Source organism: Ambystoma mexicanum, chromosome 9 (genome assembly GCF_040938575.1).
Source record: "Ambystoma mexicanum isolate Mex_15411 chromosome 9, UKY_AmexF1_1, whole genome shotgun sequence".
In the NCBI taxonomy this organism is placed as follows: Eukaryota; Metazoa; Chordata; class Amphibia; order Caudata; family Ambystomatidae; genus Ambystoma; species Ambystoma mexicanum.
Window position 1 is genome coordinate 438,565,327 of NC_090931.1, and position 15,926 is coordinate 438,581,252.

The following is a 15,926-nucleotide window of genomic DNA, read 5'->3' on the forward strand; positions in this document are numbered from 1 at the left end:
TGATATTAGAATCTTAGCTTTAAAAGTTAGCTGCAGATAAATGGGATCAGCTGAGATGGGCCAAGAATTGGGTTTGCGGTTGTGCTGGGTCTTATGACATGTATTTTGTATTAAGTGTTCTGAGGGAAATCAAGACCTGGTTATTATTTAGGGCAAGCTATACATTCATGTTAATGTTAAAGGATATTTGTACGGCGCACTATCACCAACGGAGTGGTCCCCCGGCGCTCTGGCGGCTCTGAAAGAGGGAGGGGGGTGAGTTAGTGGGACTAAGCTGGAAAAGTGCAAGAGAGCAGTGATGTGCTGATGGCAACCTCAGCCCGGTGGGTCAGTCGGCTGGGCTTGGGGTGTTTTACGGTCGGTAGTCGTCGTGTGCTGTTGTGCAAGTATATGTGGGGTTTGTTTTGTTGTTGCAGTGTAGTGAAGTTAGTGCGGATTGCTGCATTTTAGGCTTGTGGTTGTGTTTGGTTAGAGTTTGAGAAGTGTATGCAGAGGGATGAAATTGTTAGTGGATTGGTTAGTTGGCCTTGCTGTCCTTGCAGTTATGTCTATGTCTGATGTTTGCTATCATTCACTATTCCATCGTTGCTAATTTTCAATATTCTGTCTAGATGTGAGGCAAGCTAGTGATCACGATTCCAATCAAGTGTTGCACTTACCATCATTCACAGTTTCATCCAAGTGTGGCGCATTCAAACATTCACATTTCTATCTAGATGCGACACAAGCTAAAGTTAAGAATTCCATCTAAGTGTGGCGCATGCTAACATTCACATTTCTATCTAGATGCAGAGGTGGCAAAGATCAGAGTGGCCACTGTAGAGTTCACCAAAAAGAACTTTAATAACTAGCCAGAACACAGAACGCAGAATACCTGATGGAAAGTAAATTTCATGTAGTGGCCTCCTTAAGATGGTGCAATTCAAAGAGTAAAGAAATTAGTCGAGGGACGGAACAGATTGAGCTATAGGATGTGTCAACCATCCTTCATGATTTGAACAGTCCTAAACAGGACACGAGTAAATTAAGGCCTGCAGACGTGTTATGGTAAGGTCGATACCGAGCGCCGCTTCTGGGTGTTACGGGGTTGTGGTTTCCAAAATGTCGGAGCAATGAGGAAAAGGGCAAAATATTAATGTAACCCACGTGCCTGACAACCCTGGCAGGTATAAAGAAATGGAGAAGAGCAAAGGATGTGCAGCACAATTAATAAAAATCAGGTAATAGAGGATAAGGTTAAAATTCATAAAAAACTACAGAAAGATAGTTAAAAATGACGAGATTAAATTGATTTAAAAGCAGTACATTAATAAAAGGGAGGAAAAAAAACAGAGGAAAACAAAGGTCAATCAAATTATCAAATGTAGCTAGTCCTCTAACAGTGATTAATGTAACAGAACAAATCTGGCAAGGCTGGTTTGGATTCACATCTACCTGATACCGGTACCCCTCCCTGGCAATGAGACGGGGATCTCCATGGATTGGCTCTTAGCTTTGGAGACCATGTTCTTGTGTGTCTGTTCCAGCATAGTCCTCTGTGTTACTGAAAATACCACTGATGCAGGGCCTGTGCTCTCTAGCGGTTGGGAGTCTTCCCTGTGGGCTTCTGTCATCTCTCCCAACCAAGCATCGGTTCTCTCTGTGCTTTCAAGATCTTTTACTTCTTCTATCTCTGGCACCAGGCTATCAGCTGGCCGGATTGTATGACATAAGCAAGATTTCCCAGGTTAAAGAGGACTACCTTCACATCTCCTCAGTACTCCCCATCAATGACTCCATCTCCCAAGTCCAATGAGAGTTTTTGGGCCAATCATTATTTGGGAGCAATCCTGGCTTCCTACGGGCACTCCCACCTTCAGCAAGGTCTTAAGTGTAGCCTTGCCCCTGGCAGAACTATCACCTCCTTGTCTCTCCTGGCCCTCAGTGTTGCTCTGGTAGGGACTTGGATAGTCTTAGTTAGTCATACTTTTTTCAACATCCCCCTTGTCTGTGGGTGACTTCTGTATCAGGGTCTGAAGGATCTCATGATCACACCAGGTATCAAAGATGGCTTCAAAAATGCACCAGCTATCAGAGAAGGTTCAAGGGTTTTTACTGAAGTGCTTAAAAAGGGACTCACTAAGGGCCATCTCCCTCTCTCATCTTCCCACAGCTTTTTCTGCCTTAGCCCAGGCATCCCTAAACCTCCCCCAAGATTCTCACCAGAGATTGGGGACCTACTTTATAAGATTATGTTTAGCTGTTTGTGATGGCCTAAAGGTAAATGCCTTCCCACTGTATAGCCCTCTGGGAACTCCTTGGTGAATCATATCCAGTGTCCCACCAGAATCACAATGGTTTTTCAACTGGTTTATGTGCTTTTTAAATATCCAGATTCCACTTGCCTTTTTTGCTCACCCCCTTGTTCTCCTCACCCTAAACGTCTCTCAGTCTCTTTTCTCTTCCTCTTCCTCTCCTCCGTGTTAGTCCTCCCACCACCTCTCCTCTCCCCCCTTACACAACCTCTTCTGTCTCTCTGATGCTCCTCCCACTCGCCCACTCTCTACTGCCTCCCCCTCTCTCTGATCTTACTCCCTACTACTCTCCCCCTCAACTCTCTCCTACTCTCCACTCTCTGCTACTCTCCTCGCTCCACAACTACTGCACTCCACTCCAGTCCAATCACACTTTCTCTACAGTCACCGTCCTTTCACTGTCCCAGTCACCCTTCTGAATCACATTCCTCTACTCTCTCCCTTAATCTCGCACACTCGCCTTGCATGCACTTTCACACCCAAGTACCACTTTCTCTTAGCAACCAATATCTCACCTTGCACACAGTCTTGAAAAAAATCCTCCACGCTCCACTTTACTTTTGTTACTCTGCCTGGTCTCTTGGATGTTCTTCTCCTCCTTGACCTTACCGGAACAACCCACACAGCTCTAATCCCACTGCTCCCTTTCATCCTCCCACTACCCCTCCATTGATATTCCCCACCAGCTGGCACCCTGGCCAACCACTGGCTTCCTTTTCACAGGGTCTGGGTTATTATTGCCAAAACACATATTACAGGCTTTTAACTCTGCACCCTTTGGGTAGCTGGGTCTGTCAGTGTTTGGTAATGGCGGTCCGTGCAAAACACTGTTAATCTTAGAGTGTATATGTGCACCCAGATTTGACAATGGTGGCGCGTTAAAGACACAGTCAATTCCATAGTTTGTATCAGGATTACACAGAGCATCTGTAATATCGGCTTGTTATGTGGACTGTTCTGCGGTCCCAGTGAAGGTAAACTCAGTTTCACAGTTTGTGTCCATGTCGCTTAAAGCATCTGGACTGCCAGATTGAAGTGCAGATCGCTCTGCGGGCTTGCAGTTCCTCGCAGGTTCACTCTAGGTTGGGTTCTTGCTCTTTCTTCCACAGCATGCCTTCTGGGTAATATAGTTCTAAGGGACAAGAGAAAAAACTGGCCAGCATTCGACATAACAGGTTTCAGCCAAGAAAAGGAGGTACTTAGTTCCCTTAGCCAGGCACAGCCCCCCTCTGGGGCAGGACTTGCTCTGGGAAAACTTGTGGTAGGCCACCTACCCGGGTTTAGGAGGGATTCTCATCTCCTCTTGAAGGGTTAGGTCTCTGTCCCTATCTCAGTACCTAAAGCGGATGAGTCTTTCCATTCTGTACGGATATTCGTCAACTCAAGAAGTCATCCCACTATGAGGCATATTCCATGCCGAGAGCGGATGAGCTTCTCGAAAGGCTCAGACCTGCCAAATACATAAGTACCATTGATCTGACCAAGTGGTACCAGCTGATACCCTTGCGATCAGAAGACAGTAAGAACATAGTCTTAGCCAACCCTCAGGGATTACATCACTTTTCCATTAGACCATTTGGCCTACACAGAGCTCCTTCAACCTTCCAACGATTGATGGATCACTTCCTTTGGTCTCATAGCTCATATGCCTTTTCCAACCCGGAAGATATAGTCATTTTAGTCCCTCATAGGAGAGTCACCTCACCCATTTGGAACAAGTGCTGAGTACCATAAGAAAAATCAATCTAAAAATCAATCTCAGGAAGACTACTCTGATACCCAACTGGACAGATTAGCTAGTGTAAACAGTGGGAGGTGAAATCATCAAACCCCAAATGAAGAAGTTTGAAACAATCAGTCGCCATTCGTTACCCTAAACAAGGAGAGATATTTGAGCTTTTCTTGGGTTCACTGGATGCTACCAAAGATTAATTCCCAACTTTTCCACTATTTTAGGCCCACTTGCCGACCGATTGAAAACCTCCTTCAAGCGAACACCAGACACAGACCCTCAGGCCTTCAACACTTTGAAAGCCATACAATACACCAAACCGGTTTTGGCTCCCTGGACTTCACGACTCCCATTGTCCTCCAGGCAGATGCCTCAGGAGTAGGTCTTGGAGCAGCATTGTCATGAACTCTCTCTAAAATGTATGTTGATTGTTCTTATGAGCAGGAAGCTCATACCACATGAGCAGTCCTATTCCACTGTGGAAAAAGAATGCCTGGCGATCAAATGATCCATCAGGTCACTACAATATTATCTGTTGGGAAGATTCTTCAACCACCTCGCCGGTTTGGCTGTAAAGACACAATGATACAAATCAACATAACTCATGGTGGTTTCTGGCATTACAACCTTATTCCGTTAACCCTGTCTGCTGACCAAAGACACTCAAGACGAATGCAGAGTGCCTGTTGAGATTTCCTTACCTGACCGATCGATCGTCAGAGCATGTGGAGGAGGATGTGTCAGGGGTTTTGATGGCCGCAGAAGGACCTGCATTAAGGAAGTGGATTCACTTCCAAGAAAGCCACAAGTAGGTGAGGTGCAGAGCAGGAAGGAGAGATGCCAGCAAAAGCTGCACCTTTCAATACCTTGGTTGCAGGGAAGGGAAAAGAATACATCATCCTATTGTGGAATTGGAAGCGGAGAATGTCAGAGACAGAAGCCACACAATACCATTCTGCAGTACTCTGTGAGAACCTCCAGGAACCTGAGCACGGAGGTGGGGAAAGATATATTAGCTACTAGAGGCCAGGAAGCAAACTACAAAGATGCCAGAGCAGCCACCCCACAATACTGGGACCAGTGGGGCGAAAAGCGCTCCAATACTTCGAGAAGAAAAGGGAAGCAATTGGAAAGCAAAAACTCACGCTTGGCCTGACCCAGAGTGGAAAGGGTATACCAATCCAGAACAAGAGAGCACATACAAGGAAGACATGGAGAAAAACACCTGATCTTACTAAAGACCAGTACTACCAACAGTCCAGCAAGAAGAACCAGGCTTGTTATCATCCTTACCTGACCAGGACCCCTGAGAGCCTGTGAACCGGAGAGGAGAGTCCCTTGAATCACTAAACTAACAAACAAATACAAGTAAAAGGTCACTTAGCACAATCTATCCCACTGGGCACCTGATTGTTTGCCAGTAAGGGTAGCCAAGTATAATGCTAGCCATTGCTAAGTGGCGAATCTTGGCATGCATGGCAAATGTTGGCATTTGTTGTCCAAAAGTTGAAATGGCAAGTGATCTTCATGGAGAATGTTGCCAGGCTAGTTGTGAATTCTCTATCCCAGAACAGGGAGGGTGCTTACCTGTCAACTAGAAGCCAGAAAGATTGATGTACACAAAAGCCTGAGAAAGCTTTCTCTAATGAGCTCTCACGTTTCCTGTCGCCATCTAGTCCTGCTTTTTCTTGGATTCCGGGACTTGTAGTGTTCCTAGATTTCAAATTGGCAATACCCACAAGCCCCAGAATCCAAAGGGAAACAACAGGACTGGGTGGCCCAATCACATATGGCCACGGGAAACTTAAGAGCTAGGATACTAATTGTGATCCCCCTATAAATCAGTTTCACACTTTATGGAAGTGGTTACCTCTTAGTTACAATGTTTACTGATTGTGATTTCGAATTAGTGAATATTCTGCCCATGTTCAAATATATTATTTACGCATGTTTTAGTTGCTCTGTGGTAGTTGTGCTTATAACATGATGCTTTGATGGCCCAGAGAGCATCAACAATGGAAATAAATACAGCTCCAGGAAGCAGAGAATAACCAAACACACACCCAGCAGGCCCACTAGATCCACTTACACCAACTTTATCACTACAGCCAAGACACTTAGAGCTTGAGCAGGAGGCTCCAGCTTCCCTTCTATGGCAACCACACATTGAAACTCCTTACCACCCCACCTCAGAAGCATTGAGTCACACCTAGCTTTCCGTAAGGCAGTCAAAACCTTACTGTTTGTATGAAATGTTCACTCACAGCTCTCACCTGCTTTGTATCACACTGTATCAAAGCTTTGCACTGTAATTTGTTATGCCTCTGGGTTGCTAGTGCGCTTTATACATTAAAAAAAAAAATGCACAAACGAGCTACTTACCTAAGAAATATCTTGCGAGGAAAAAAACAGTCGCGATCGCCAACAGGAAGATGAATCCGCTTACGACCTCCACACAGCAGCTGCAACAGCTGGAGCAGCAGCTGGGACAGCAAGGCCTGGCCTTCTTAGGCTGTGAAAAGGAAGCAGGAAAAGTGATTTAACCTTAGTGTGCGCACAACCGCTGCTACGCATCCAAAACATGCACAATGTTGATTCACAATCTAGAAAGATTTTGGAACCTGCTTCCCTGGGTATACGTAGAAAAAAACGAATTTAAAACAAAACGAAGGAGAAATTACCAATTTTTTTGGTCGAATTTTGTAGGGATATTTGTATATTTTAAGTAAATATTAGGTGGCGGTGGAGTAAGGGTATTAGTTAGGGTCGGGGTGAGCGGGGTGCGGTCTCCCCCGCACTATTAAAAAAAAAAGTGTAAAGAGTATTTTTTGTTTTTTTTCGAGCAAAAAACATTGGTAATTTCTCCATTCGTTTTTGTGTGTGTCTTTTCATGTACATCCCTTCTCTTATCCTGCACCATCCTTCACCAGACTGTCGTATTGAGTAGTTCAGTTTTCATATGGCTTTGTTGCACTGATCACAATCACTTCTCTGGACACATGCAAGTACTTCTGTGAGGTTGGGGAGGGGCAGTCAAACAATCAAGTCCCTTTTGGTGAGGTATGAGTTTTGGTGGGGGTTGAGGCAGTTACAGGAGGACGGGGTCTTCCGCTTCTGTTGCATGTTGTCACGTAGGCTCTGTAAGATTAATTAGCGGGTTTCGGGAACACAGAGCACTGCACAGGATCAATGTATAGCATGTTTTTTTTATACAGCACCACTGCATGGGTTTGGTGCATTGCTATGATGCAATTGTTTCAAGCTATGTGTTGCCAGTGCAACCTATGGACATGTAAATGAAAACAGGCTATGCAGTCAAAAACGATTTCTACATATAAAATGCAAATAATTTTTTTCACAGTTACAAGCATATATTTTTTTTACCTGAAATTCCTCTGTTGCAGGAGACACATTTGAGGATTAATGAACGAACCTCATTAACAAAAAACTAACATGCTAAAATAATGTGTTCTCCAGTGCAAAATGGATGGAAAAGACAGGCTCTGAAAGTTTTGCACGTTTTAAATGCGCTAAATGAATTTTATTTGGCACTCTTGGTGTTCTTTGTTTGCACCTTAAAAATGGATGGTTTAGCCTTTGCATATTTGCTCATTTCCAGAAAAGATAGCTGACCTTGGCTGTTTCAGTCTTGACTCCAGGCTAGACAGCTTTGTCTTACAGCTCCATGATTCTGCTTATTCTTGCTGCAACACAGTTTCCCTTCACGCTTCATGGGTCCTGTTTTACTAACTTAATGATACCGATGTCTAGCTCCTATACAATGGTGGATTTGCCAGCATCTATGCACTACATATAGCCAGCTTCTATAAGTACTTAGTCTACCTTGCGTTTCAGCATCTGTAAATTTATTGAGCGGTTGATTTTCTGCAGCACTTTCCGCACGTTTAATCTCCTTTTTTGTATTTGAAAGTTCACTTGATTCTTTACTTCGTCATTTGTTTCTGTAGGATTTATACTTCCTCTTCAGTCAGTATCTCGGGACGTCATACATGCTTTTTTCGTGACATCACTTCTTTTCTTTGCTCTTTCTCATACTCCTTCAAAGAGTTCCTCCCTTGGGTTGTCATCACTTCGGGGATACATTCGGTAGAGTTGTCTCAACGGGTATCTTCTTTCGAACAGACACTGCATTATTGGCACAATGGCTGGTGTCAAACATGGCACAATATCATATTTCCAACATATGAGAGGAACGGGTGCAGGGTTTCCTGCAGAGTTATGCAGCTACTCCTCTACATTCCACCCTCTGGTCGGGTCCTCAACTACCTCCTCGATCCTTGTATTTTCACTTGAAGAAGTGTCTCTTAGGTGTCCATATTTTCATCACCTTCTTCGGGGTGCCTGGTGTTTTGACATGTTCATCTACACTGCAGGTCATGTAGTTAAATTGTCAATTCGGGGTACAATAGACCCATCGTCCTACGTACTTGCATTAGACAATCACCATCCTGACTATACAGAATCCAAACATTACTAGCACCAGTATTACTCCAAGAGCCTTGAATAGATTTGCCAACCACTGAGGAATCCATGAAAACAAGGAGGTAAACCAACTGTCATCTTCAATGTCATCTGCCTCATCTTCCATCTTGGTATGCAGGTCTATCAACATCGATATGGCTTCTGTCAAAGTTCCATTCTGGCCATCGTGAGAAGGTATACAATTGCAACATGATGGTCCAATTTTGGCCCAAACTCCTCCTTCCATCGCCATGATCATATCATGGACATATCTATTCTGGAGGGTCATCAATCGTATGGCCCTTGGCTCTTCTTTAATGGCATTGAATCCCTTTATGGTAGCATTGATTGCCTGAAGGAGCTCCCATCTGGTGATTTGCAACAATTTGGCATTCACCACTGTCTGAATTCCAGGCATGAATATAGCTGTCATTATCATAGCAGTTTTGATTAACAACTTGTGCTCTTCAGGAATTGTTTCATACACTGTTATTGATTTGCTGAGAAATAATGTTCCCTTTTCATCCACAGGAGTTCAAGTGATCTTCTTTTTCTCAAATGGTCATCCACTTTTGGAAATTCACCAATGTTTAGATCACTCTTAGGAATCACTAATGCTGGAACATGGATGAGCATGTCATGATCTCTGCTTCCAAAAGATCAGGACTTGCCCGACTCCCTTGGAAGCAGACCCATAACCCCGGTTCCGAGTGCCAGCCAGTCCCAATTGGGACCTTTTGGACCCTGTCCTGGCGCCAGTGGCACCAGGCTCATAAAGATGCTTAGTCCCAGCGCTGGAAGCGCCGGGCTCATAATGCTTGGGTGGACTTACCTGCAGCAGACCATGCTGCTTACTTACCTGCCAGTTGAACCCCTGATCCTCTTCTGTTTGGGACTACTTTTCCTGTTGGGTGGGGCAGGAGCCACTCCCTAGGTTCAGAACACTGGAACTCTTCTGGAAAGCAGGAACTCTTTTCTTACCTAGGCGTGGCTGTGGAAGGAGACACCTAAGCACTACAGGAGGCTATTTAAACCACACCCGATGGATGAATCTTGCTTTGCGTTATTCTGCATTCTCTGCAGCAGAACGCTCATTGTGTCTTCTGCTTCTGATCCTGGGCCTAAGGGAACAAAGGCTTACCATCCTGGAATCCAGTCTTCAGCAGCACCTGTAAAGACAAAGAAAGAACAGGTTAGCACTACGGTCTTCAGTGGCAGCGCATCTCTTACCTGGTCCATCGGCTGTCACCAACGCCTCGCGCTGCATTCCGGCATCTGAAAGACAAAGGCTTACCTACTCTTCGCATGCTCCGGAGATCTTCGCACTGCATTCCGGCATCTGAAAGACAAAAGCTTACCAGCTCTTCGCACGCTCCGGAAGCCTTCGACGCTGCATCCCGCATCTGAAAGACAAAAGAAGGTGCGTTTAAAGACATTGGGCAACTTTATTACTCACGTGCCATTACTCCTTCCCACGCCGAATCCAGTGGGTATTCCAGCACCCTTCAGCTTCTCTAAAGCTCCGAACTTGTACCTGCAAGATAAAAGGGACAGTTAGTGTGCATCGTGAAGCAGGCTACAAGCGCTTACTTACGTGCTTCCAGGCGCTTCTATTCCTCACGCGGGTCCGATCCTCAACTCTCATCAGCCCGCCATCCGCCATCGCCGGAACCCTGCAGAACAAGAGATATCATTACAAAAGACTTTTAAGACATTTGAAGTGCCCAGAACTTACCGTTCGTGCAGTTAACGACGGACAGCAGTCCTCTGAGGTCAAGAGGCCTGCACCCTTATTCAGTGAAGAAACTGGTTATGGCACCCTGCCCCGAGGCAGATGGAGAGCTCGGTGTTCACTTACCTAAGGTGAGGGCGTTAACCTTTGGGGTTCTACAGGAGAAGAGAAAGGGAAGAGGAGAGAGGCACCCAATAACCCCAGTTCATTAATCCCATATTTTCTATCTGCAGACATCTTACTCTTCGAGTCAGACATACAGTGCACAGAGGTCCAGCCCAAAGATCCAACCGTGTGTTACACATCACCTTTGAAGATACGGCATTCACCCAGTCAAGACCGGCGCCTCTGCGGGAATCAGGTGAGCGTTACAGAACGCAAAGCCAACCGCAAAACTCCCACCCAGGCGCTATGGAAACCTCGGATACCGACCAGCTAGCCCAGTTACTTGGGGAACTAAGAGCAGAAGTGCATGCAGCCCGTCAGGAAACGAATGCTCTAAGAAGGGAACTGATTATTTCCAAGGAGCGAACAGACGATCTCGCTAGACAATTGCTACAGTCACAAGCCGGACAAACTCCGTTACCCGCATCAGGGGCAAATCTTCCTTCAACATCCTCTACGAACCCAGTGCAGATCAACCTACCTGGGAATGTACCTCTGGCTCCGCCCGAACGATTTTCTGGTGACCCAAAGAGGTTTGCAGTATTTATTTATCAGTGCCGGTTGCACTTCTTATGCCGGCCAGCAGCCTTTCCAACTGATCAAGCCAAGGTAGCTTTCGTGCTTTCATACCTTAGTGGCAATGCGGCAGACTGGTCGATCCCTCTAGTTAATCAAGATGATCCAGTTCTCCATGATTTTCAAGCTTTTCAGCTCAGTATGGAAAAACTGTTTGCAAGACATTCACAGGGGCAGGCCTTGGACAATGAGCTCCTTTCATTGCGACAGGGTAATCAAGACCTTTTGGCTTATATTGCGTCTTTAAACAGACTGATAGTGGAAACTCGATGGCCTGAGGACAAAAGGATTACGCTGTTTTATAGAGGTCTACGTGGAGAGCTCAAAGATGTGTTAGCCCAAGTAGTGAATCCCCCGCAAGACTGTTCGGACTATATTGACTTAGTCGTTCATATTGACCACAGACTGCAGAACAGGAAGGCCGATCGTTCCAAGTTTGATGCTCGAGTATTTTCCAAACCACCAACTCCTACCAAAGGAGTAGACTCCGGGGAACCCATGCAAATAGGGGGCCTGAAAGGACCACTAACACAAAAGGAGCGGGAAAGGAGAAAACAGCTGCAATTATGCCTCTATTGCGGAAACTCGGGGCACTTTCTTCGAGACTGTCCGGTGAAACCAGCCAAGAAGGCAGTAGGAGCTGCAGTTACCAGGGTCACAAACTCTGAGCAGGGAAACGACCTCGCCCGACAAGAATAGAGGTCCTCTTGCCGAGCGTTAAAACCAGTTCCGTGACCTCGCATTTCGTGATACCTATGGTCCTCATTAGCCCTGAACATCCGGATCGATTACATGCGATTGAAGCTTACGTCGACAGCGGTGCCATCGGCAATTATGTGGATCATGAAATGGTTTTGAGGATGAATCTGACTCTTTGTCCAAAGGCTGTAAAGGACGTCATTACTACGGTGGATGGTACGGAGATAGCCTCCGGACCAGTAACGCATACCACCCAAGAAGTGACGCTAGTAAGTCAAGATGGACACCAGGAGAAGATCGTGTTCGACGTGATCAAGGCCCCTCAGTTCCAGATTATTCTAGGAATTCCTTGGTTAGAGAAGCACAATCCTCAGATCGATTGGCGAGCAAGAACAGTTCAGTTTCCAGAATGTGTCTCTACTTGTCACCCTCGACCTGGTGTTGCACTGGCAGCAATTTCCTCGGAGGCTCCCCAGTTACCTCCTGAATACCTAGAATTCCAAAATGTTTTCCGGAAGGATCAGGCTAACTCTCTACCTCCTCATAGGTCTTATGACTGCCAGATAGACCTGATACCTGGATCTACTCCTCCTTGTAGTAGAATTTATGCCCTCACCGAGCCTGAGAATCTTCACCTCCGACAATACCTGGATCAATACCTAGCGAATGGGTTTATTCGTCCTTCCAAGTCCCCTGCTTCCTCAGCTTTGTTCTTCGTTCCAAAAAAAGAAGGGGACCTTAGAACTTGTATAGATTATCGCGCCCTGAACCAGATCACCGTTAAGAATAGATATCCGTTACCTTTGATCCCTGAACTCCTGGACCAAGTCAGAAAAGCATGCATATATACAAAGCTGGATCTTAGAGGAGCCTACCACTTGGTACGAGTAAAAGAGGGCGATGAATGGAAGACGGGCCTTCCGCACCAAGTATGGGCTATTTGAATATCAGGTCATGCCCTTCGGACTTTGCAATGCCCCGGCCGCCTTTCAATATTTTATGAACAATGTCCTCAGAGAGCTCATAGATGTGTGTGTTGTTGTTTACATTGACGACATCCTCGTTTATTCTTCATCGGAAACTGAACATCGGAAACACGTGAAAATGGTCCTCGAGAGATTGCGCCAACACAAACTTTTCGCTAAGTTGGAAAAATGTGTTTTCAACGTGACTGAAGTTGAATTCTTGGGATTCATATTATCACCTAGAGGAGTGCGTATGGATTCAAAGAAGGTCGATGCAATTCTCAAATGGCCATCGCCATCCTCCGTAAAAGGTGTTCAAAGCATGTTAGGCTTCGCTAACTTTTACCGCAGGTTTATCCCCGAATTCTCTCGAATAGTCCAGCCCATCACCGCCTTGTTAAAGAAAAACAAACGTTTTGAATGGTCTACCGAGGCGGAACAAGCTTTCCAGAATTTGAAGACTAGATTTATCTCTGCACCGATCTTAAAACATCCTCGCCCAGAACTCCCCTACATCGTTGAAACTGATGCTTCGAGCCTTGCCATGGGGGCAGTTCTATCACAAAAGGACCCAGTAACCAATCAGTTGCATCCCGTGGCATTTTGGTCCCGCAAATTCTCACCTCCTGAAATCAATTACACTATTACTGATAAGGAACTGCTAGCTATCAAGTCCGCCTTTAAGGCTTGGCGGCATTATCTTCTGGGGGCCCGACACACCGTTACTGTGATTACAGATCACCAAAACCTGCAATATTTGAAAACCGCAAAAGCTCAATCCTCTAGGCAACTCCGTTGGGCACTATTCTTTGCCGAGTTTGACTTCATAATTACCTATTGACCTGGTACAAAAAACGGTAAAGCTGATGCCCTTTCTCGGATGGGAGTGGAAGAACATTTGATCAATCCTAAACCTGTACCTATCATTCCCGAACAAAGAATTCTAGGTGTAATCGCCACACAATCCATAGAGGAAGTTAAGGATAAAGCCAGGCTACTGGTAACTCCAGCAGACATACAGAATTGGCATCTGCAGGGAAAGGACTTTATGGTGAAGGACAACCTATTATATTTCCAAGAACGGTTATACCTGCCCAGCACAGATTTACAGAAAAAGGTAATCTCTTGTTATCACGATTCTTTAATGGAAGGACATCCCGGTATGACCAAGACCTCGGAAAAGATCAAGCGCTACTTCTGGTGGCCGTCTTGGAAAAAAGATATCAGAGACTTTATAATGTCCTGTGGAGTATGCGCCCAAAACAAGAGTCAAAAGAAAAAAACAGCCGGCCTCTTACGCCCTATTGACATCCCGCCTCGCCCTTGGCATACGCTTTCTATGGACTTCATCACCGATCTACCTCCATGCTCCGGATACAATACGATCCTAGTAATCGTGGACCTATTCTCCAAGATGGTGCATTTCATTCCACTCAAAGGCTTACCAATAGCAGCAACTCTGGCCCGAGAATTTCTCGAAAACATCGTCCAACTGCACGGTTTTCCTTCAGTTCTAATTTCGGATCGAGGTAGTCAATTTATTTCTCATTTTTGGCGGAGTTGCTGTCGGTCGGCTCAAATTGATGTGAGACTTTCGACCAGCCACCACCCTCAAACCGACGGACAAACCGAGAGGACCAATCAAACTCTGGAACAGTATTTGCGCTGCATGCTACAACAAACTGAAAAAACTTGGAAAGATATCCTTTGGATAGCCGAATATGCCTACAATAACTCTGTCCACTTGGGAACTGGGAAGACCCCATTTTATCTTTTATACGGTAGTCACCCTCGAACCTCGGAGTTGGATCCACTCCAAGATCTTGGAACACCAGCAGTAGACCACCTGCATTCTACAATCACCCAAGCCTTTAAGAAAGCCGTTTCTCACCTTCAAAGGGCTAAAGAACAATACAAGAAAGGAGCAGACCAACACCGGAAGGAAGCCCCTCAATATCAAGTAGGAGATCAAGTCTGGTTATCCACCAAATATCTACCTCTAAAAGGACCACGCACATTCAACCCAAGATACCTTGGTCCCTATTCCATCACTACCATAGTAAATCCAGTAGCGGTCAAGTTGGACTTGCCCCCTCACATGAAGATACATCCGGTCTTCCACGTCTCTCTATTAAAACCTGTGCAACCTCAAACCCGACTAACTACATCTCCAAAACCTATTCTAGTTGATGGAGAACTCGAGTTTGAAGTCAAAAGCATCCTGGATTCCAAGATCTCCAAATCTAAACTATTTTACCTGATTGACTGGAAAGGCTATTGTCCCCAAGAAAGATCCTGGGAACCTGCAGAATATGTCCACGCGCCTCGTCTAATCAAAAGATTTCATCAAACATTTCCTAACAAGCCCAAACCCCCGGAGAAGCCCGGTTTGGGAGGGGCCTTCAGGGGGGGTGCTGTCATGATCTCTGCTTCCAAAAGATCAGGACTTGCCCGACTCCCTTGGAAGCAGGCCCATAACCCCGGTTCCGAGTGCCAGCCAGTCCCAATTGGGACCTTTTGGACCCTGTCCTGGCGCCAGTGGCACCAGGCTCATAAAGATGCCCAGTCCCAGCGCTGGAAGCGCCGGGCTCATAATGCTTGGGTGGACTTACCTGCAGCAGACCATGCTGCTTACTTACCTGCCAGTTGAACCCCTGATCCTCTTCTGTTTGGGACTACTTTTCCTATTGGGTGGGGCAGGAGCCACTCCCTAGGTTCAGAACACTGGAACTCCTCTGGAAAGCAGGAACTCTTTTCTTACCTAGGCGTGGCTGTGGAAGGAGACACATAAGCACTACAGGAGGCTATTTAAACCACACCCGATGGATGAATCTTGCTTTGCGTTATTCTGCATTCTCTGCAGCAGAACGCTCATCGTGTCTTCTGCTTCTGATCCTGGGCCTAAGGGAACAAAGGCTTGCCATCCTGGAATCCAGTCTTCAGCAGCACCTGTAAAGACAAAGAAAGAACAGGTTAGCACTACGGTCTTCAGTGGCAGCGCATCTCTTACCTGGTCCATCGGCTGTCACCAACGCCTCGCGCTGCATTCCGGCATCTGAAAGACAAAGGCTTACCTACTCTTCGCATGCTCCGGAGATCTTCGCACTGCATTCCGGCATCTGAAAGACAAAAGCTTACCAGCTCTTCGCATGCTCCGGAGGCCTTCGGCGCTGCATCCCGCATCTGAAAGACAAAAGAAGGTGCGCTTAAAGACATTGGGCAACTTTATTATTCACGTGCCATTACTCCTTCCCACGCCGAATCCAGTGGGTATTCCAGCA

At 46.0% G+C, this 15,926-nt stretch overlaps 1 protein-coding gene across 1 annotated transcript in view; it reads right to left on the reverse strand.

Moving 5' to 3' along the window:
- LOC138488151 (transmembrane protease serine 11D-like) overlaps positions 1–15,926 on the reverse strand; it is a 942,850-nt gene that overhangs the window by 572,082 nt on the left and 354,842 nt on the right. Inside the window, exon 3 of the mRNA XM_069614932.1 lies at positions 6,409–6,538. Within this exon, the coding sequence (XP_069471033.1) occupies positions 6,409–6,538 (130 nt within the window). The remainder of the gene's footprint in view (positions 1–6,408; positions 6,539–15,926) is intronic.